The sequence below is a fragment of the Spermophilus citellus genome (assembly GCF_964194105.1).
Source record: "Spermophilus citellus genome assembly, chromosome: 7".
Lineage (NCBI taxonomy): Eukaryota > Metazoa > Chordata > Mammalia > Rodentia > Sciuridae > Spermophilus > Spermophilus citellus.
In genome coordinates, this window is record NC_138188.1 from 85429424 (window position 1) to 85452439 (window position 23016).

Here is a 23016-nt window from a genome sequence, read left to right on the forward strand (position 1 = left end):
AAAATAAGAGTAGAAGTAATAAGTGATTCATGAGGAGCATAGAACTTAGTTTTGCTCTTATCTTTATAAGTTAACCACAAAATGCAATTTCAGTTAATAAATAATGATTAATTAAGTCTGATGGAGGAAGATGTACTATATCTCAGCTGAAAATAAGTTGGCTTAATCTCCCCCTTTTGACAGAGAAATGTTTTCATATTTCTTCAAAAGCTTTTCTAAGGAAGAGCTTTGAGATTAAAAAGACTAGACAAAAATCTATGATTATTTGGAAGTGTTTTCACCTACCAATATGTCTACACCAGTTTCCTGTTAGGCCTGGTGGCCAATCTGAATAATTCTGGAGCCTTAGAGAAAAGTTAAAACGCACTGTGAAAAGGGAAAAGTGAGATTCCAGTGTAAATACACACACACCAATAAAAATATCAGTTTAGCCATAGTAACTCTCCCACTCTTAGATTCCTCTGAAACAAAAAATTTCCAGGATGTTTATGGCCAAGACTCTGTCTTAAGCTAACAATTTTATGTTGTGATTTTCTTTTCATCATATATTTCTTCTTACCACTTCTCCATGTGTGGCTAATACTAAGAATAAACTAGTATGCAATCACGTGATTGCATAATATACAAATGAGTGGGAATTTCCCTCCCAATCTGTGAAAACTGGTTTTATTCCTGAACCAGTTTACATTCAAAATGTTTTCTCAATAACTTAACCACATTATGCAATTTCAAAAATAAAATTCTTCAGGTCCCTGCATTCCATGAGTCATGTTTTCCTCGTGACTCTGTATGGGAGAATATTTCAATAGCTCACCTTGTGCTTTGCCCCTCCCAATCTCCTTCTCATCCTCCTTAAGCCAAGGTACATGCAGAAGATGTGGAAACTGTCCCTGTTGTTGTCACTTCTTGTTAGTTTGGACAGTTGTTTCCTCCGTGTCTTCCAGCTCCAATACCACCCTCTCCCCTAACTAAAACCAGCCTTGTTTTGTCTTTAAGACAAAAACTCATTCTATAATGTCAAAAAGACCCAACTAAGCAGTAGCTGTCTGAGGTCTGATACTTCAGATCAAACACTTGTATAGGCTTATAGTGTTGAAATAAATGATTGGTTAAAAATATTTTTTTAAAAAAATAGGAAATTTACACTCAACTATAGAATGTTGGCCCCTGACTTATTGCTTAGTAGAGAAGATAGTTATTTATGGTTGAAATGTGATACTAACGAGCTTAAACTAATCAAAAACAGATGTTCAGGAGTGGCATACAAGATATAGCAAAAAAAAAAGTTGCAGGCATTTTTTTTTCTTAGAATTTCAGGTTAGAAAGCAAATTAGGGCAGCAGATAAAAGTGCAGTGAGTTGAGGGCTGGGGCTATAACTCAGTGGCAGAGTGCTCTCCTAGCATGTGTGAGGCTCTGGGGTTGATCCTCAGCACCAGATACAAAAATAAATAATAAAAATAAAGGCATGAGATGAAATCTTAGAGTGGTTTTGCTTTGCATTTCTCTAATTGCTAGTGATGATGAACATTTTTTCATAAATTTCTTGATTGATTATATATCATCTTCTGAGAAGTGTCTGTTCAGGTTCTTGGCCCATTTATTGATTGGGTTATTTGTTTTTTTGGTGTGCTTAGCTTTTTGAGTTCTTTTTAAAAAATATTTATTTCTTTTTTAGTTTTAGGTGGGCACAATATCTTTATTTTACATTTATGTGGTGCTGAGGATTGAACCCAGTGCCCTGCACATGCTAGGTGAGAGTTCTACCACTGAGCCACAAACCCAGCCCTTGAGTTCTTTATATACCCTAGAAGATTAGTGGTCTATCTTATGTGTGAGGGGTAAAGATTTGCTCCCTTTCTGTAGGCTCTCTATTCACCTCACAGACTGTTTCTTTTGCTGAGAAGAAACTTTTTAGTTTGAGTCCATCCCATTTATTGATTCTTGATTTTAATTCCTGCGCTAAAGGAGTCTTATTAAGGAAGTTGGGGCATAATCCCACATGATGGAGATTAGGACCTAGTTTTTCTTCTATTAGATTCAGAGTCTCTGGTTTTATTCCTAAGTCCTTGATCCATTTTGAGTCACTCCAGTCAGAATGGCAGCTATTATGAAGACAAACAACAATAAGTGTTGGTGAGGATGTGGGGAAAAAGGTACATTCATAAACTGCTGGTGGGACTGCAAATTGGTGCAGCCAATATGGAAAGCAGTATGGAGATTTCTTGGAAAACTGGGAATAAACCCATCATTTGACCAATCTGTCCCTTTCCTCAGTCTATGCCCAAAGGACTTTAAAAAAGCATACTATAGGGACACAGCCACATCAATGTTTATAGCAGCACAATCCACAATAGCTAAATTGTGGAACCAACCTAGATGCCCTTCAGTAGATTAATGAATTAAGAAAATGGGGCATATATACACAATGGAATATTACTCAGCAATAAAAGAGAATAAAATCATGGTATTTGCAGGTAAATGGATGGCGTTAGAAAAGATAATGCTAAGTGAAGTTAGCTAATCCCCAAAATCAAATGCCGGATGTTTTCTTTGATATAAAGAGGCTGATTCATAGTGGAGTGGCGGGGGGAGCATGGGAGGAATAGAGGAACTCTAGATAGGGCAGAGGGGTGGGAGGGGAAGAGAGAGGGGACATGGGGTTAGAAATGATGGTGGAATGTGATGGACATTATTATCCAAAGTACATGTATAAAGACATTGGTATAAATATATTTTGTATACAACCAGAGATATGAAAAATTGTGCTCTATATGTGAATAAGAATTGTAATGCATTCCACTGTCATATATAAATAAAAAAGTAGTTAAAAAATAAAGGCATGATTCTGTCTACAACTACAAAAAAAATCTAAAAAAATGTGCATTGAGTGATTTTTGTATTTAAAAGAGTATCTAATGATTTTGTATTGGCAAATATTTTAAACTCACTTATCTTTAATAACTTTTTGGAGCAGATTCTTAAGGATTTTTCTGTATATAAGATCATATCATTTGTAAATATATATAGTTTTGGGGGCTGGAAGATGGCGGCGAAGGGAGTGCATCACCCCCGTGTACCACGTCACTGTGCGGGAGAATGACAAGTTAGAACGGCTAAAAGCTATCTTGTTGGGAATTTCCAGCAAAATTGGGGTGCTCCAAAACCTAGAGGAAGGATTTTCATTGCACAAGGATCAGCTACGGGGGCTCAAACGTGGGCGATTTATCGGCACGGAGGGTCACGCTGCTTATTCAGCAAATCGCCCCGCGGCTAGAGTCTGCGGCGCTCGCTGGGAAACAACGAGATAGCAACGCAAAGATATAGCGCTGCAGATTCTGTGGGCTCCTGCCAGCTGTGCAATCACTGTACTCAGTGCTGAATTCTGGGTTTGAGACGGGGGAAGGAAGTGGTCCAATTCAGTTCTCCACACCAGTCAGACCACAGAGGAAGCCAGCGGCCACCATCTTGGAGAGCTGGCGTCACCATCCCTGTTTTCAACTGATCGCAGCTCATTCAGCTATAGAACAAGTAATTTCAGGCTGCCATTCGCCTGCGTCTCGCAGACAAATTACTCAGGCTCAGTGCTAAAGAACCCACGGAAACTGCTTCTTGGAGCCTGATCCTATCAGAACATACAGCGGCCGAATTCTGGCTCCCGGAACTGCTCTGGCCCAGGGCTAAAGAACCCATGGAAACTGTTTGTCAGTCCAGGTCCTGCTGAATACTGTGGAGGTAAATACCAACCGAGCCTTCATAGGCAATGGCAACAGGATTGAGACGGGGCTTGTGAGGGCCAGTCAGGACTCACCTGTTGCTTTGGTCACCCAGCAAAGGGAACGAAATGCTGCCATTTGCATGGGAAACCAACATGGCAGAGATCTGAGGTCATCAGAAAGTGGCGGAGGAGATAACTTCATCGATACCAGCGGTGACAGAAACAGTTGGTCTCCTGGTAAAGAAAGTGAGTCACATACACCCGAGTCTCTCTCACTTTGTCATCAGGCCAGTGGGGCAGAGCAGAGCCGCCCCCCGCGCCCGGAACAGGCCCAGCGACCCGCCGGCATGGTAGACACGTCACCCCAATTGGAGTAAGGGCAGAGCAGAGCCGCCGCCCACGCCTGCAAGGTAGGCAGACTTGAGAACGACCGGCAGAACAGGCCCAGAGGCCCGCCAGCGTGGTAGACAAATCACTCCAATTGGAGGAGGAGCACAGCCACCGCCCGCCCCTGCAAGGGAGACTTTTCACCTATACAAGAGCAATATAAATATATAGGGGGAAAATTTCAAAAACACAACAGTTTCACCAAGCAGAAAGAAACGTGAGCAGTATGAAAAGACAAGGAAAGAAAGGACCACAAGCAATGCAGGTCAACTCAACTTTAGAAGAGGTAATAGCTGCAGCAGATGGAATGTCAGATAAAGAGTTCAGGATATACATGCTTCAGATGATCTGGAGTCTCAAGGAAGACATTAGACAGCAAAATCAGACAATGAAAGATCACTTTGACAATGAATTACATAAACAAATCCAAGAAGCAAAAGATCAATTATACAGGGAGATAGAGGTAATAAAAAACAAACAAACAGAAATCCTAGAAATGCAGGAAGCAATAAACCAACTTAAAAACTCAGTTGAGAATACTACCAGCAGAGTAGATCACTTAGAAGATAGAACATCAGACAATGAAGACAAAGTATTTCAACTTGAAAAGAACATACAGAGCTCAGCAAGACTGTTAAGAAACCATGAGCAGAACATCCAAGAAATATGGGATAACATAAAGAGACCAAACTTAAGAGTCATTGGGATACAGGAAGGTATAGAGGTCCAAACCAAAGGAATGAGCAATCTATTCAATGAAATAATACGAGAAAACTTCCCAGACTTGAAGAATGAGACAGAATCCCAAATCCTAGAAGCCTACAGGACGCCGAATGTGCAAAATCATAAGAGATCCACACCTAGACACATTATAATGAAGATGCCCAACATACAGAATAAGGAGAGAATTTTAAAAGCTACAAGAGAAAGGAAGCAGATTACATTTAGGGGTAAACCAATCAGGATAACAGCTGATCTTTCAACACAGACTCTGAAAGCTAGAAGATCCTGGAATAACATATTTCAAACAATGAAAGAAAATGGGTTCCAACCAAGAATCGTGTATCCAGCAAAATTAAGCTTCAGGATGGAAGATGAAATTAAAACCTTCCACAATAAACAAAAGTTAAAAGAATTTGTAACTAGAAAACCATCTCTTCAAAACATCCTCAGCAAAACATTACAGGAAGAGGAAATGGAAAATAACAATGAAAACCAACAGTGGGAGGTAGGTCAGTAAAGGGGGGAAAATAATCAAAGAGGAAAACAAACCATGTTTAGTAACATAAATAAACAAATATGGCTGGAAGAACAACCCATATCTCAATAATAACCCTAAATGTTAATGGCTTAAACTCACCAATTAAGAGACACAGGCTACTAGAATGGATCACAAAACAAGACCCAACAATATGCTGCCTACAGGAGACGCATTTGATAGGAAAAGACATACATAGACTGAAGGTGAAAGGTTGGGAAAAATCATATCACTCATATGGACTTCGGAAACAAGCAGGACTGTCCATACTCATATCAAATAAAATAGATTTCAAGCCAAAGTTAATCAAAAGGGATAAAGAGGGACACTACATACTGCTCAAGGGAATCATACACCAACAAGACATAACAATCATAAATATATATGCCCCAAACAATGGTGCAGCTATGTTCATCAAACAAACTCTTCTCAAGTTCAAGAGTCTAATAGACCACCATACAATAATCATGGGAGACTTCAACACACCTCTCTCACCACTGGACAGATCTTCCAAACAAAAGTTGAATAAGAAAACTATAGAACTCAATAACACAATTAATAACCTAGACTTAATTGACATATATAGAATATACCACCCAACATCAAGCAGTTACACTTTTTTCTCAGCAGCACATGGATCCTTCTCAAAAATAGATCATATATTATGTCACAGGGCAACTCTTAGACAATATAAAGGAGTAGAGATAATACCATGCATCTTATCTGATCATAATGGAATGAAACTGAAAATCAACGATAAAAGAAGGAAGGAAAAATCATGCATCACTTGGAGAATGAACAATAGGTTACTGAATGATCAATGGGTTATAGAAGACATCAAGGAGGAAATTAAAAAATTCTTAGAGATAAATGAAAACACAGACACTACATATCAGAATCTATGGGACACATTGAAAGCAGTTCTAAGAGGAAAATTCATTGCTTGGAGTTCATTCCTTAAAAAAAGAAAAAACCAACAAATAAATGATCTCATACTTCATCTCAAAATCCTAGAAAAAGAAGAGCAAAACAATAGCAAAAGAGGTAGAAGGCAAGAAATAATTAAAATCAGAGTTTAAATTAATGAAATCGAAACAAAAGAAACAATTGAAAAAAATTGACAAAACTAAAAGTTGGTTCTTTGAAAAAATAAATTAAATCGACAGACCCTTAGCCATGCTAATGAAGAGAAGAAGAGAGAGAACTTAAATTACTAGCATACGGGATGAAAAAGGCAATATCACAACAGACATTTCAGAAATACAGAAGATAATCAGAAATTATTTTGAATCCTTATACTCCAATAAAATAGAAGATAGTGAAGGCATTGATAAATTTCTTAAGTCATATGATCTGCCCAGATTGAGTCAGGAGGATGTAGACAACCTAAACAGACCAATATCAATTGAGGAAATAGAAGAAACCATCAAAAGACTATCAACTAAGAAAAGCTCAGGACCGGATGGGTATACAGCAGAGTTTTACAAAACCTTTAAAGAGGAACTAATACCAATACTTTTCAAGCTATTTCAGGAAATAGAAAAAGAGGGAGAACTTCCAAATTCATTCTACGAGGCCAACATCACCCTGATTCCGAAACCAGACAAAGACACTTCAAAGAAAGAAAACTACAGACCAATATCTCTAATGAACCTAGATGCAAAAATCCTCAATAAAATTCTGGCGAATCGGATTCAAAAACATATCAAAAAAATTTTCACCATGATCAAGTAGGATTCATCCCTGGGATGCAAGGCTGGTTCAATATACGTAAATCAATAAATGTTATTCACCACATCAATAGACTTAAAAATAAGAACCATATGATCATCTCGATAGATGTGGAAAAAGCATTCAACAAAGTACAGCATCCCTTTATGTTCAAAACTCTAGAAAAACTAGGGATAACAGGAACATACCTCAACATTGTAAAAGTAATCTATGCTAAGCCTCAGGCTAGCATCATTCTGAATGGAGAAAAATTGAAGGCATTCCCTCTAAAATCTGGAACAAGACAGGGATGCCCTCTCTCACCACTTCTGTTCAACATAGTTCTCGAAACACTGGCCAGAACAATTAGACAGATGAAAGAAATTAAAGGCATAAAAATAGGAAAAGAAGAACTTAAACTATCACTATTTGCAGATGACATGATTCTATACCTAGCAGACCCAAAAGGGTCTACAAAGAAACTATTAGAGCTAATAAATGAATTCAGCAAAGTGGCAGGATATAAAATCAACATGCATAAATCAAAGGCATTCCTGTATATCAGTGACAAATCCTCTGAAATGGAAATGAAGACAACCACTCCATTCACAATATCCTCAAAAAAAAATAAAATAAAATACTTTGGAATCAACCTAACAAAAGAGGTGAAAGACTTATACAATGAAAACTACAGAACCCTAAAGAGAGAAATAGAAGAAGATCTTAGAAGATGGAAAAATATACCCTGTTCATGGATAGGCAGAACTAACATCATCAAAATGATTTACCAAAAGTTCTCTATAGGTTTAATGCAATGCCAATCAAAATCCCAATGGCATTTCTTGTAGAAATAGAGAAAGCAATCATGAAATTCATATGGAAAAATAAAAGACCCAGAGTAGCAAAAACAATGCTAAGCAGGAAGTGTGAATCAGGTGGTATACCCATACCAGACTTCAAACTATACTACAGAGCAATAGTAACAAAAACAGCATGGTACTGGTACCAAAACAGGCGGGTGGACCAATGGTACAGAATAGAGGACACAGAAACCAACCCACAAAACTACAACTTTCTTATATTTGATAAAGGGGCTAAAAGCATGCAATGGAGGAAGGATAGCATCTTCAACAAATGGTGTTGGGAAAACTGGAAATCCATATGCAACAAAATGAAACTGAATCCCTTTCTCTTGCCATGCACAAAAGTTAACTCAAAATGGATCAAGGAGCTTGATATCCAATCAGAGACACGGCATCTGATAGAAGAAAAAGTTGGCTATTATCTACATACTGTGGGTTCGGGCTCCAAATTCCTCAATAGGACACCCATAGCACAAGAGTTAATAACTAGAATCAACAAATGGGACTTACTCAAACTAAAAAATTTTTTCTTAGCAAAAGAAACAATAAAAGAGGTAAATAGGGAGCCTACATCCTGGGAACAAATCTTTACTCCTCACACTTCAGATAGAGCCCTAATATCCAGAGTATACAAAGAACTCAAAAAATTAGACAATAAGATAACAAATAATGCAATCAACAAATGGGCCAAGGACCTGAACAGACACTTCTCAGAGGAGGACATACAATCAATCAACAAGTACATGAAAAAATGCTCACCATCGATAGCAGTCAGAGAAATGCAAATCAAAACCACCCTAAGATACCATCTCACTCCAGTAAGATTGGCAGCCATTATGAAGTCAAACAACAACAAGTGCTGGCGAGGATGTGGGGAAAAGGATACACTTGTTCATTGTTGGTGGGACTGCAAATTGGTGCGGCCAATTTGGAAAGCAGTATGGAGATTTCGTGGAAAGCTGGGAATGGAACCACCATTTGACCCAGCTATTCCCCTTCTGGGTGTATTCCCTAAAGACCTAAAAACAGCATGCTACAGGGACACTGCTACATCGATGTTCATAGCAGCACAATTCACAATAGCAAGACTGTGGAAGCAACCTAGATGCCCTTCAATAGACGAATGGATAAAAAAAATGTGGCATTTATACACAATGGAGTATTACTCTGCATTAAAAAATGACAAAATCATAGAATTTGGAGGGAAATGGATGGCATTAGAGCAGATTATGCTAAGTGAATATAGCCAATCCCTAAAAAACAAATGCCAAATGTCTTCTTTGATATAAGGAGAGTAACTAAGAACAGAGTAGGGACGAAGAGCATGAGAAGAAGATTAACATTAAACAGGGATGAGAGGTGGGAGGGACAGGGAGAGAGAAGGGAAATTACATGGAAATGGAAGGAGACCCTCAGGGTTATACAAAATTACATACAAGAGGAAGTGAGGGGAAAGGGAATAATAATACAAGGGGGAGAAATGAATTACAGTAGAGGGGGTAGAGAGAGAAGAGGGGACGGGAGGGGAGGGGAGGGGGATAGTAGAGGATAGGAAAGGCAGCAGATTACAACAGACACTAGTATGTCAATATGTAAATCAATGGAAGCGTAACTGATGTGATTCTGCAATCTGTATACCGGGTAAAAATGGGAGTTCATAACCCACTTGAATCAAAGTGTGAAATATGATATATCAAGAACTATGTAATGTTTTGAACAACCAACAATAAAAAAAGGAAAAAATAAAAAAATAAAAAAATGTGGCATCTATACACAATGGAATATTACCCAGCAATAAAAGAGAATAAAATCATGGTATTTGAAGTTAAATGGATGGCATTGGAGAAAATAATGCTAAGTGAAGTTGGCCAATCCCCCAAAAATAAATGGCAAATGTTTTCTCAGATATAAGGTGACTGACTCATAGTGGGGTAGGGAGGGGGAGCATGGGAGGAACAGATGAAGTCTAGATAGGGCAGAGGAGTGGGAGGGGAAGGGAGGGGGCAGGGGGTTAGCAATGATGGTGGAATGTGATGGACATCATTATCCAAAGTACATGTATGAAGACATGAATTGATGTGAACATACTTTATATACAAACAGAAATATGAAAAATTGTGTTCTATATGTGTAATAAGAATTGTAATGCATTCCTCTGTTATGTATATAAAAAATAAAAGCAATTTTAAAAAAATAAAATAAAATATATATATATATAGTTTTACTTCTTCCTTTCTAATGAGTATTTTTAATTTTCTTTGCATATTGTTCTGGCTAGAATTTCTAGTACAATGTTGAATAGAAGTGATGAAAGCTGACATCTGTGTGTTGTTCCTGGTCTTAAAGGGAAAACTTTCTTTCACCCTTAAGTATAATGTCAACCATGGGAATTTATTTCTTTTAAAACCTTTTTGGACTCTAATTCTGAAATAACAGAGTGAACTGTACAATGTACAAACCTAAGACATTTGGAAAGATCACCCATCCCCCGAGATAATTATTATTCTTATTTTGAAAATTAATTAGTAAATGTCCTTTCAATTTTTATTTCCAAAAATATGACTTGGTGGATACTGTTACTAAACAGGCAGCTGAGCTTGATGTTTTTTTTTTTCTGTGACAACTCAGTGAGTTATCTTAGTTAAGCATTTGGAAATGTACATTTTTGAGAATATGGTTGGTTATTTTAATATGTGCAATTTTGTTTTAAATTGCAGATTGGTTTTGTCCTGTATCCCCCCAGTGGAGGTCCTGCATGGGATCTGGTGGATCATGACAACAGTATGTTTCTCACCATATGCTTTTGTTGGCATTATGCATTGGCCTATATCATCATTGGAGTGAATTATGCTTTTGTCACCTGGTAAGTTAGTGAATTTTGTTCATGGACGTTTCCTTTCTTGGTGTATTATCTGATGGTCAACACTTCATGGTGTTCAACTTAAAATTCAAAAGAAGATTTTATTCTGTACCATCCCATAAGACAGGGTAGCTTAGCAAAAAATCATCAAACACAGAGATTGCCACTTAAAGAATACATATGTGCTGTTTTAAAGTTGGAATAGCTCAGTGGTGTCTCTGCTGTGCCACTGACAGCACTCTTCTGTGCTTACATATCTTTGCATATGCTGTTCCCTCTTCTGAATGGTGTAACCTCATCTGCAGTGAATCCTCCATTTAACCATGCTCACACACTTTAACTATAGCACCTTTTGTGAGTTTTTCATCTCTGTGACCAAAATAGCTGATACCAACAACTTAAAGGAGGAAAGATTTTTTATAGCTCTAGGCCTGGTCTTTGAGGAATTTTAGTTCTGTAGACAGCACTAAATTAGAGAGATGATGAAAATGCAGTGCAATGAACGGAAATAGAAGAATAAAGTGCTGTTAGAGCTCGGAGCAGGCTACTCACCATCAAAACTTAAGCTGAAGCTGGAAGATGAGCAGGAATTAAAAGTAGTTGTCATGGCTCTTCTCTCCAAGGCAGCTGGTGCCAAGCCACAATTGACTTGGCTGATGCCAACTACCAGGCATGAAAGCTTCAGCACCTAATCCTTTGGACTTGAGCACTGATTAAAATGTTCTCTGCCTGCAGTGTTCTAAATCTAGTATTCAGTATGGTAGCCACTAGCTACTGGTCACATGAAAATGGGATTAGTGCCACATTAATTTTAGTTAATTCTGCCTGGGGTTGTGGCTCAGTGGCAGAGTGTTTGCCTTGCATGTGTGAGGCACTGGGTTTGATCCTCAGCACCACATATAAATAAATAAACATAAAGATATTGTGTGCGTGTGTAACTAAAAAATCTTAACTTTTTAAAATTAATTCAATCATCTATGCGGATAGTGGCTAACACATCTATCAGTTTCTCTAGATTCCTACTATCAGATTTAGCCTAGTGGCTGCTTGTAGGCTCAGTGGTGTCTCAACCTGTGCTGGAACCAGTTTTCCACTCTCTCTAGACATGAATCCTAGGTAACCCCTCCTGCTCTGTGCTTCTTTGTGCTTTACTGCTGAAGCCACTCTGGCACTGTGGCTCTGAAGAAACTATCCCCTTGTCCAGCTCCCAGATGTCCCATAGGGTTTGGGTCAGACCACTTTGATCTGTACTTTCCTGGGTACTGTGTAATTCTGCTTTCTCATTCACCTAAATATGCGATGTGCTCTTTGTTAAGGCAGGCTCTGCCACTGAGTGAAACTTGACTTCTTCCTCTGTTGTTCTAGGCTGACATCTGGGCCTCATCTCCTTAGGGGCTGTGCAGCCTCCTGGAACAGTGCCAGAGTTCAAGGAAATTCTCTACCTCATGTCAGCTCCTCTCCAGAGCCAAAAGAAGACTACTGTCTCTTCCTGTTTCAAAAATCTTCAGACGCCTAATGAACTTCTTATTCCCTTGCTATTTTCTATAAACCAGAAACTACGTTCTTATTTTTCAACCTCTCCCTTCCCTCACCACATGCTGTTCTAATCTTTTTAATCAGTTCCCTCTACCTGGCATATCCACATTAAATGCATATCTCTTTTATGGATGCTTCTGTGATTCCTCTAGCCCTTGCTTGTCTCCCTTTCCTAAGGATTTTTTTATATCAATTTATTCTCCACCAGACATTTTAAAAGTTGTGATCTATCTGGTGAAGTTGACTACCATGATGCTGATCAGTCAGCTCTCCATCACTGTGGCAGAATACTGGAAACAACTTAACAGAAGAAAGATTTATTTCTGCTCAAGGTTTCAGAGATTTCAGTTCATGGGCAGCTGGCTTCATTGCTTTTAGGCCTGAGGTGAGACAGAACATCGTGATGGGGAGCATGATGAGGAAGCATAGCTGCTAATCTCAGGGCAGCTAGGAAGCAAAGAGAGAGGAAGGGTCAATAGTCCCAATATACCCTTTAAGGTCACATCCCCAATAACCTACTTCCTCCAACTAGACCTGCCTCCTAAATGTTCTACCAATTCCCAATAGAGTACCATCAGCTGGGGAAAAGCTTTTGATATGAGCTTTTGGGAGACATTTAAGATCCAAATTAAAACATTTTTCTCCTCTGCCCCTAAGGTTCATGTCCATCTCACAATGCAATATACAGTCACAATATTGCAATATCCATCCATTGCAATACCATCTGCAAGAGTCTTCAGAGTCTCAACAGTTCCAGTATTGCTCAAAGGTCTAAATCCAAAGTCTCCTCTGAGAAGCCAGGCAAACTCTTAGCTGTGAGTCCCTGTAAATGTCAAAATAAACTTAAATATATCCAATATATCATGGTACAAAGTAGACATTTCCATTCCAAATAGGAGAGATAGAGACTAGAACAAAGGGATGAGACAAAATCAAGACTGAAACCCAAGAGGGCAAATATTAAATTCTGTAGTTCCATGTCCAGTATCTGGAGCAAATGGTACCATGACATGAGCTTCAAAAGACTTGGACAGTTGCACCCCTATGGCTTTAGTGGCTGCAGCCAACATGACACTATTGTGGGGTAGCTTTGCTTATTGCCTGCAGCCACCCTTGGCAGGTGCTTCACATTCCTGGCATCTCTAACATCCTGGGGTCTCCAATGCAGCTTCAGCTTCATGCTTATTCCTTCTCAGGGGATGCCTGTATGGATTCTGACTCACACTACCTATACTCCCAGGTCTTCTTTGAAAATTTGGTGGAATCCCACAGCTCTTTGTGCATGACTACAAAACCACCATCATATGGATGATGCCAAAGTCTTCTGCTGGCTCAAGCAGTAGCTAGGTCCACTTGGACCATAGCTGCAGTGTCCTCGAAATGCCCAGATGGCTGAGCACAGTAAAACAAATCCTGAGGAAACAGCTTGCTGTTTGGCCCTGTGTACTCATGGGACCCAGATGCTGTCATCCAATGAAAGGCTTACACTTTTAAACCTTTGAACCTGCAAATGGTAGAGTCTCATTTATTCCTGAGGCACTCTCAAGGCACCTTTCCTATTGTCTCAATGCAAAGTTTTTGGCTTCTTTTTGATGGTGCAAATCTCTTTAGCAACTACACCCTCCTTGACCACAACTTTGCATACACTACTTTTCTGGCAAATTGCAAATTTTTCAAAACTTTCTGTTCAGCTTTATGTGCTCCCAATTGTCACTAGAAATCTGGCTCAGAGCCTCCATCAGTACCTACACCACAGTCTGAAGTCTGTGATACCTTGAAATTTCCTCCGCTATACACACTTGTTCATCACTTTGAAACTCAGAGAAATGTAGACAAGTCCTTTGCCAAAACGTAACATGAATGGCTAGGGACCAGGTCTTTACCATATGAGTTCTTGGGGGATTTTAAAGATCCAAACCATAATAATTCATGTGTATTTGTTTTATCTGCTAGCTATATTGTATTGTATTGTGGCAAAGACCCTTTTCATATTCCCATACCTCTTTTACACTGACAAATTATATATATAGTAGGTGCTCAATAAACACTTATTTGCTGTGATCTCTTATTCAGAACTTCTTAAGTGGAGTCTATATTTATTTGTAAATCATGTTTCATATGCTATTTAGTTTGCTCTCATATTTCTATTAGTAAGATAAAAACAAGAGTTCTTTTTTTTCTGAACTATTTGGATTTAAACTTTAGCAAAAACTAAAAATATATTATTAAGATTCATGAGTACCTTTCAGTGAGGTCACATGAATGGTTAATTTACCCCTGAATTTCAAGGTAAGGATCCTTGAAAATCCACTGGTCAGGGCCTGAGTGATTCGAAAGTTATCCACAAATGATGAAGTGTTAGAACACACATCAGAATTTGTTTGATATTGCACAGAGATCATTACGAAAGCACAACTAGGTTATGAATCCCCAAATCTCTGGAAGATGAACCTATACTTCCCAGCTCTTTAGAACAACAGTTTAAATATTGCCTCATCCAATCCTGTGCCTTCACTCTTGATTATGATAGTTTATAGGTGGGAACTATCTGGAATTCTTATTCCAGGTATTACTGTATCTCACATTTAAACACTACTGTTGCACAGAACTGTTTCAGGAGACCCTTTCTATAAGTAGGAGATTATTCCCTATTTACAGATTGGTATTCCAAGCAATGATTCATGTGAACCATTTTGAAGAACAAAATAGAGATACCCGAATTATGCTTATGATAGCTTCCTGGAAATGCACCCATTGTCTCAGCTTGGCAGTTTCATATATAAATTGAAGAAAATATATGAAAGGAAAATGGCATATGTATCTTGACCTTAGTTCCTGGGCTTTGCACCATTTGAGTAACTAGCAATTTTTTATACTTCCTTTTTATTACCCTCTCAATGTGTCCCTGGTGCATTTTTGCATGTGCAAAATCTAGAACTACAGCTGGCAGAAAGAGCCTGATAAAGGTGTCTCACTATGTCTCAGCTTGGTGATGGAGTAACTGCAGATAGAACCAGAGAAGAGTCAAATTATGATGCAATTAATGTGTAAGAAGCAGCCATGAATTGTTTTACTTTCCACCAGAGTCTTCAGGAATGAAACTACTCAATTAAATAATCCATTTCATTTCCCATGTGTTGAAGATGTGCCTGTACATCTGGAAATAAGATGTAGTTTTCAAAACATAAAAAATAAATGACAGAAATCTTCTTCAGCCTTTGACTTGTCAAAGGGAATTGGCCTTTCATGAGAAGGCCAATTGAAAGAGAAGGATTGAGGACAGTGGGAGCAATATCAATAGTCAGTAATCAAGGGTAATGATTTGCAGCAGTTCTTTTGATTCTTGAGTCAACAGATGTTACTAATATCACCCAGTTATTGTCTGCTGAGTTGGAAATGACAGACTAATTAGCCTCTATGAACAGATGAGGGTCATTGATTTATCAAATGTGTATGGAGCCACTGTTCCATAACAGACATTGGTTCAGACTCTGGCTAGCATTAGGGGAGCAAACAAGTAAACTGAAGCTTTACTGGGATCCAGAGCACAGGGAAAGGCATGACATATTGATAAGATAGGCCAGAACTTCATCAGAAGAAGGCAGAAAATGTTTCAAGATAAAAATAGGCTGTTGGAGTTTTTTCATAATAGAATAATTTTGGTGATTTGGTTTATCCAATTTGTTTGCACATTCTATGTATTTTTGGAAGTTATGTTTTATTGATGTGGTCACAGTGCAATGTTCTTATGATAATCATGCACAGGAAAAGCTTTGCACAGTTCTTATTAATAGTCTTTTGATTACATTAGAAAAGTGAAGAGCCTGTGGGGGCTTTTGCAGCTAAGAAGCTTTAGATCTTCAAGTGTCAAGCATTGAAACTGCTACTCTCCACAAACCCACATTTTAGATTCTCTTAACCTATGGACAGGGTCACAAGGTAAAGAGAACTTCTCTGAACTTAATTCATCATGGACAGGGCCATCTCATGCAGTTAAGTGTGGCCTGTGCCCTACATACAAGCACGTCTCGGAAGGGACAAGTAAGGGCTGAATTCTAGCCAGACTTGGCATGGGGCTTGCCTTGGGTGCCAGCCCTAGGGAAGGACGTGACTTCCTGCTTTTCCTTTACAGGGGAGGACATCTTTTTTTGCATTCACTGATAGGTGTGGCTTTGATAGAGAAGCTCCACTGATCTGTTTCAGATTCTCTTTTGTTTGTTTTAGAAATGATCAAAGTTATCTTCTGGTGCCCAATTAAATAATAGCATACATTTTATCTTTTTACTTATAACCTGATTTAATCTACAATCATGCTCATGTAACTCCAAGCCAAATGTAAACAATTTTCCTTTTTGGGATGCTTCCCCTATTCACACAAACAATCTGGAGGTTCATAAGTAAATACTGCTCTCAGTTTTCATTTTAAACATCATCTAACAGAGAGGATTTTCTGTTTCCTCAGGTTGGTGAAATCTAGACTTAGGAGGCTCTGCCCCTCAGAAGTTGGACTCCTGAAAAATGTTGAACGAGAACAAGAATCAGAAGAGGAGATGTGATTTTGATGGGCATCTAGTCTATCTAGATAAACCTATTCTCTTTTGCATTGTCTTTGCTCATGGTTTTGTTTTTTTGACCTTTTGTTGGAGATCAACAGGCAGAGGATGACTGTTGTTTGTATTTCTAATTTAGTTAAAGTATTTGAGTTTAAATGTTTTGTTTTATCTTTGAGAATACTTTGGGTGATAAGTTCATTTTGCACAGATTGATATTCAGGGGCTAGAGTGAATTTTCTCGCATCATGTATCGTTTGATGCCCATATTATGAAACATATTTGTTTTATGTGCCTTATAGACAGGCTCAAGGTTCCTGGCCTTGCTACCATTTCTAACTTGTTGAACACAGAATTATAAATGTTTATCTTGTTGCTGCAATGAGAGATAAATAAATGCATGTACCTCAAATCCTTGTTTTTGTTATTGAGCTACACCTCACCCTTAGGTGATGCACAAAAAGCTGAATGACACAGAAATTCCTTTTGGTGACACAGCTCTCTTCGGAGTACCTGAGTCCTCCCCTGGGAAATGTAGATCAGATGTCCTGTTGAGTTGTGTGATCTTCCCAAGATGAAAGCTATAGTCCCCAGTACACGTGGTTGCAAGACCACCAGAGACTAGGAAAGGAGAGTTGTGGTGTTGGCTGTAAGAGTAAAAAGTCATTACACCATAGAAAGGCCACCCTGCACCCCCTGGGTTAAAGTAGGTGAGGAAAAGGTTTCATAGAATACCTGGGTCAGAAGTCAGGGTCCTTTCCCAGTTGTGGGCTTCATGCCTCTCAATCATTAACCTGCCTCCAGGTATCTAGTAATCGCCATGTCCTCTCTGAAGTGAGGAAATGGAATTGACTGCATCACGGGCCTTTTTCTGGCTGTCACATTGCGTGAATCTCAAAGTGGAAGCATGTGGACAGTGAGAAAGCCCAGTGTCAGTCAGAAAGCCCAGTCTCTGTCATGAGAGAAGAAAGGAGGACTGCAGGAGTCCCCAGGAGAGGACTGACCCAAATGTGGAGGAAAGGAGGCAGCCTTGTGGGCAGCTGGAGCTAAACGTGGGCAACTGAATCCTGAGGCCTCCCCTGGCATTCCAGAGCATGGCAAGTGCAGAAGCTGCCCTGTCTGGTACATATCACAGTGGTGCTGAAGACAGAGGTGAGCAGATTCCTCAGGCCCAAGAGCTAGACACATTCATTTTGTTACACAAGGTTTGAAAAGAATAGATGTGGTGCCTAAAGATTTATCTTGAGTAATGCAAGAACACTTAGTGCATGCTGGCATTTGAAATTACCCACATGATCCTCGGGATCATGTGTCCTGACCCATATGTGTCCTAGATTTCAGGGTGCTCTTCCAGTCCAGCAAGATTCTATGACTGGCAAATTGAGCTTCAAAGGAATGAGTGAGCAGCCAGCCACAGTTACTTTTGAGTTGGCATCACTGGTATCTAGGCCTGAGCAGGAACTCTAGGAATAACTGGAATGATTGAGATTAAGTCTCAGCCAGGCACAATGGTGTATGCCTATAATACCAGTGGCTTGGAAGGCTGAGGCAGGAGAATCCCTAGTTGAAAGCCAACCTCAACAACTTAGCAAGGCTCTAAGCAAATAAGTGAGATCCTGTCTCAAAATAAGAAATAAAAAAAAATGGGCTGGGCCTGTGGTTTACTGATTAAGCACCCCTGAGTTCAATTCCTGGCACACACAAAAAAGTAATTAAGTATGGATTCTTGATCACTGATAAGTGTCAATATTCTAGCGCCTTTATGAAAGAGCAGAAATGTTCATTTTTCAAGTCTCTGCTCTGCACACAGAGAATACAAGAAAGATACAACCCAGTGAGTTCTCAGCTGAGAAACTTTTGATTCAACTTTGAAACCATGGTTTGGGACTGTCTATAGCCCTTGCAATAATCAACAAATTTTAAGACTTATTGTATCTTTATGGTTATATTATTAAATTTGTATTTTACAACTACCATTTTTGTGGAATGACAAGAAAAATTAGCAAGTAGAGATTACACCCAAATAGGAAAGTCTAGAATTTTCTTTACATTGTTCTTGGAGGTCTTGGATCAATAAGTAGACTCTAAAGGTTCAGATTTAGAATTATATGGTTTTTAAAACCATGACACTTTTTTTATACCAGCGATTGAACCCAGGGGCAATTAACTACTGAGTCACATCCCAAGTCCTTTTTAAAGTATATTTTATTATAGGGTCTTACTAAGTTGCTTAGGTCCTCACTAAGTTGCCAAGGTTGGCTTTGAACTGAAAATCCTTCTGCCTCAGGCTCCCAAGCTGCTGGGATTGCATGCTGTACCACCATGTCCAGCCCATAACACATCTTATAGCAAAAATATAAAACATTTTCACATCTAGAATGGGACAAGGAAAATCACCTTCAGGCAATGCTTATCAACTCATGGGCACTGATGGGATCATTTGAAGTGGTTTCCATATGTCACCAGTGTTCAAGAAGCTAGGGACATAGTGATTCTCAGGCCAAAGTTGCTGTCCTCACCAAATATATTCCTATGGGGGGGGGGAAATAGAAAAGTCAGAAAAATCTATAATTTGAGGCAATAAATGACGTTTAGATCAATAAAGTTGAGAAGGAGGATGAAGAATGGTTGAGTGGGATAATGACACTTTTCCTTGGCTGGTCCTTTCTCATAGGTATTTCTCTGACTACCCTAGGGAAAGTAGCATTCCAGCCTATTCCTCTCCATCATTATATGAAATTCTCGTCTTCATATGTTTTCAGAGCCTTTGACTCTGCTGGGGAAGCCCTCCTCAGAGAGCAGGTGTGAATGGGGGTTCCCTTCCATATTTTGTATTTTGTCTCAACTCTTCCAATCTCCTGGGGGCCTCATTCCTGAAGTTTTGCCACACTTCCTTCAGGGGACTCTCATGCTTCATTGCCACAACCAGAAGAAGAAAGCCTTGCAATAAGTCAGAGCATGATTTCTAGTGCTGTTGTCAGTGCAGCAAAACTGGGGGACATTTTACAAGGCAGATGAAACCCTGCAGATGGAAAGTCACTGTGATGACATGACACATGGCAGTGAGGGGTGGGGGTGACTATACAGCAATATCAGCCTTGGCTGTTGTCATGATAACAACTCCCCAGGGCTTTCTGTAGTCTCTGATCTCCTCTGCTTGGCCTGCTTGGCAAGCTCTGATTGCAGCTCATTGTTGAAATGGGACGCTGGAACATGACGATAGTGGCATTCTCCTTATCATTTTATCACCATAGACACTCTTTGATGAAGGGTGTGAGGATTGTATTTTGAATGTAGATTGCCAAGGTGTGGGTAGGAATCATAGGGTGTTACAGGAACAATGAAAATAAAAGCTGGGAAGTGAGGAATTCCCCTCCCCAATGTAGGGAAATGATTAATAAAAAGTATGAAAGAGAAGCTAATACATGTGGAGAATAAGTCCCTGTAATCTATATTCTGTCTAATGTGAAATCCAGATGGAAAAAAGTGACAGAACAGAGGACAGACATGAAATAGTATGAAAAATTTCCCCTAAATAAATGTCAAAGAAGGGACAGTTTTGCATTAAGCTTGGAGACATGCTTCTGAGATATGTGTATTGAATAGAGTGATTTGGTTTCTGGAAAAGCCACTAAAAATTTTAAAATTAATGCTTTTGTATACTTTTAAGTTCAATTTTTAAATATTATTATTCTTTATTTTATTTTTGTGTTGTTTGGGATCAAACTCTCTGAGTTACATCCTTAGCTCTATTGTTCTGTTTTTATGTTTAAAAATGCTTAACATCCAACTTAAGGAAAATTTTATTTGGAGGACACAATTTTAAGCTCAGATAATTAGATTTCCCTTTAAACTTTTCAAATTGGGGTTGGGGCTGTAGCTCAGTGGTGAAGCGCTTGCCTTGCATGTGTAAGGCACTGGGTTCGATCCTCAGCACCACATAAAAATAAATAAGATACTGTGTGGGAGATCCAACATGACTGCTAGCGAGGAAGCAGCGATTCCAATGTCTCCACATTAACGGGATCAGAAAGACCCATTGGAACAGCTGCAGTCTACCTACTGAGGAACTTCTAGCAAAATTCCGTTAAGAGGGGACCTGCCGGGAATTGGTAGGTTTATTAGAAGTGTCAGTTTGTCCCAGACAAGTGGATCTTGGCCGGCCACGCGGGCGCAGAGGTCCAGTCCCGCAGCCACCAGCCGCTTCTGCAAGCGGCCAGCGGCCCAGAGCGGCGCGGCCCGCCCAAACCTGCAGACAACACCCGCCATCCCGCCGTCCCGGGGAGGCCCTGCTCTCGCTCTGCGAAGGGCCACCCCGCCCGCCCGGATCTTAGCCACGCGGCCACAGCTGCCCGGCTCTACAGGCAGCCCCCGGCGGCCCGGCGCAGCGAGAAGTGTCCCCGCCTGGCCCAGCAGACAGCCCATGCCCTCCCGGCTCTACTAACAGCCCCGCCCACCTGGCGAACGGCTCCCCCCCCCCCCGAGACAGCGTGAAGGGAATCCAACCAACCCTTTACAAAATAGCGAACTGGGAACTAAAACCAGAGATTGTGTCAGACCAGAGACAAGCCAGTTCCACCCCTCCCTTCGGACACTCCGGCAAGGAGCCAGGGGCCCGCCATAGCAGAGAGGGGAAGTCACCAAAGTTCGGCCAAAGAGATTCCTTCCCAGCGGAATCTACTTTAGCAGGTGTGTGACTCCCACCCACACCAGATACAAACAACCGGGAAACTTCAAAATCTCTCCGTGGGCGTGACCGTAAGGGCCAAAGGACTCTCAACCCCCAACTCCCCCTACTGCCAGTGATGTGGGCGTGACTGCAGGGGCAGAGGGAAGCAGAGAATACTCCCCACCCCCAACTCCCCCAACCGCGAACTGAGAGGGTGTGACGGTAGGGGCGGAGGGAAACAGAGGACACTCCAGACCCCCAACTCCTCCTACCGCCAGCAGTGTGGTTGTGACTGTAGGGGCTGAGGGAAGTAGAGGGGATCCTCGACCCCCAACTCCTATTACCACCAGCAGTGACACCAATGGTCTTAGCTGCCAGATTCCGAAGGTGTGCCCACCAAAGGGGTCCGGAAAAATTAAACAATTGACTCCCAGACCACAGCTCCACAGCACTGGGGCTTAGATGAATGACAGAGAGAGTGCTCAGTAGTTAGGGAAATAGAGCACTCGGTGGGGCTGAAAGTGTAACCAAATCCTTGGGGAACTGCCTCCGGTGAGCAGGACCTGGCTGGCTGGCAGGAGGAAGGGGAGGAGGGGCCGTAGAAGTGAAACGGCTCTGGACCAACAGGATTGAGAGACTCCCAGGAACCGCCTTACAGGGATTGCTGTTGACACATTGAGGGCAAAACTCAGCCCGGAGGGCACAGCTTTGCCTATGGGAAGAGAAGAAAATGGATCTCTAAGACCTAATTTTATTTCCTATTTCATTTTATTTTTTTCTCTCCCTTTTCCCTCTCTCTCTCCCCTTCCAAGTTTTACTGCTCTTTCCATTCTCCTCTGTGCTATCTATCTCCCTCTCCTTCTTTCTTTTCAAGAGCACCTACCTTCCCCTTCCCCCCAACTTCCATCCCAAGCATTACGTCCTCCATTCCGCGTAACTGTCTAAATGCAAATAGGTGTGCGCCCTCCCCCCGCGCCTGCAAGGTAGGTGGACCTGCAACCCACCAGCAGGTCAGGCCCAGCAACCTGGGAGTGGCAGAACCACCCCACGAGCCTGCAAGGTAGACGGACCTGCGACCCACCAGCAGACCAGGCCCAGCGGCCTGCTGAGGGGCAGAGCTACCCCCTCCCTCCGCGCCAGCAAGGTAGGCAGAACTGTGACCACCAACAGAACAGGCTCAGTGGCCTGCGGAGGGGCAGAGCTGCCAACAACACCTGCAAAGTAGGCGGACCTGCGACCCACCGGCAGAATAGGCCCAGGAACCCGCAGAGGGGCAGAGCCACCCCACTTGCCTGCAAGGTAGGCGGACCTGCGACCCACCAACAGAAAAGTCCCAGTGGCCTGCAGAAGGGCAGAGCCGCCTCCCGCGCCTGCAAGGTAGGCGGACCTGTGACCCACCAGCAGAACAGGCCCAGCAGCATGCAGAGGGGCAGAGCGGCCCCCACCCGCGCCTGCAAGGTAGGTGGA

General features: G+C 40.9%; 1 protein-coding gene across 2 annotated transcripts in view; it reads left to right on the plus strand.

The window, feature by feature from the left end:
• The window catches only part of LOC308653125 (transmembrane protein 45A-like), a 68621-nt gene extending 56159 nt beyond the window's left edge, over window positions 1–12462 (plus strand). For both annotated transcript variants that reach the window (XM_081301581.1, XM_081301582.1), the window contains exons 5-6: window positions 10652–10797; window positions 12160–12462. In XM_081301581.1, the coding sequence (XP_081157707.1) occupies window positions 10652–10797; window positions 12160–12310 (297 nt within the window). In that variant the 3' untranslated portion in view covers window positions 12311–12462. The remainder of the gene's footprint in view (window positions 1–10651; window positions 10798–12159) is intronic.
• The last annotated feature ends 10554 nt before the right edge of the window (window positions 12463–23016 follow it).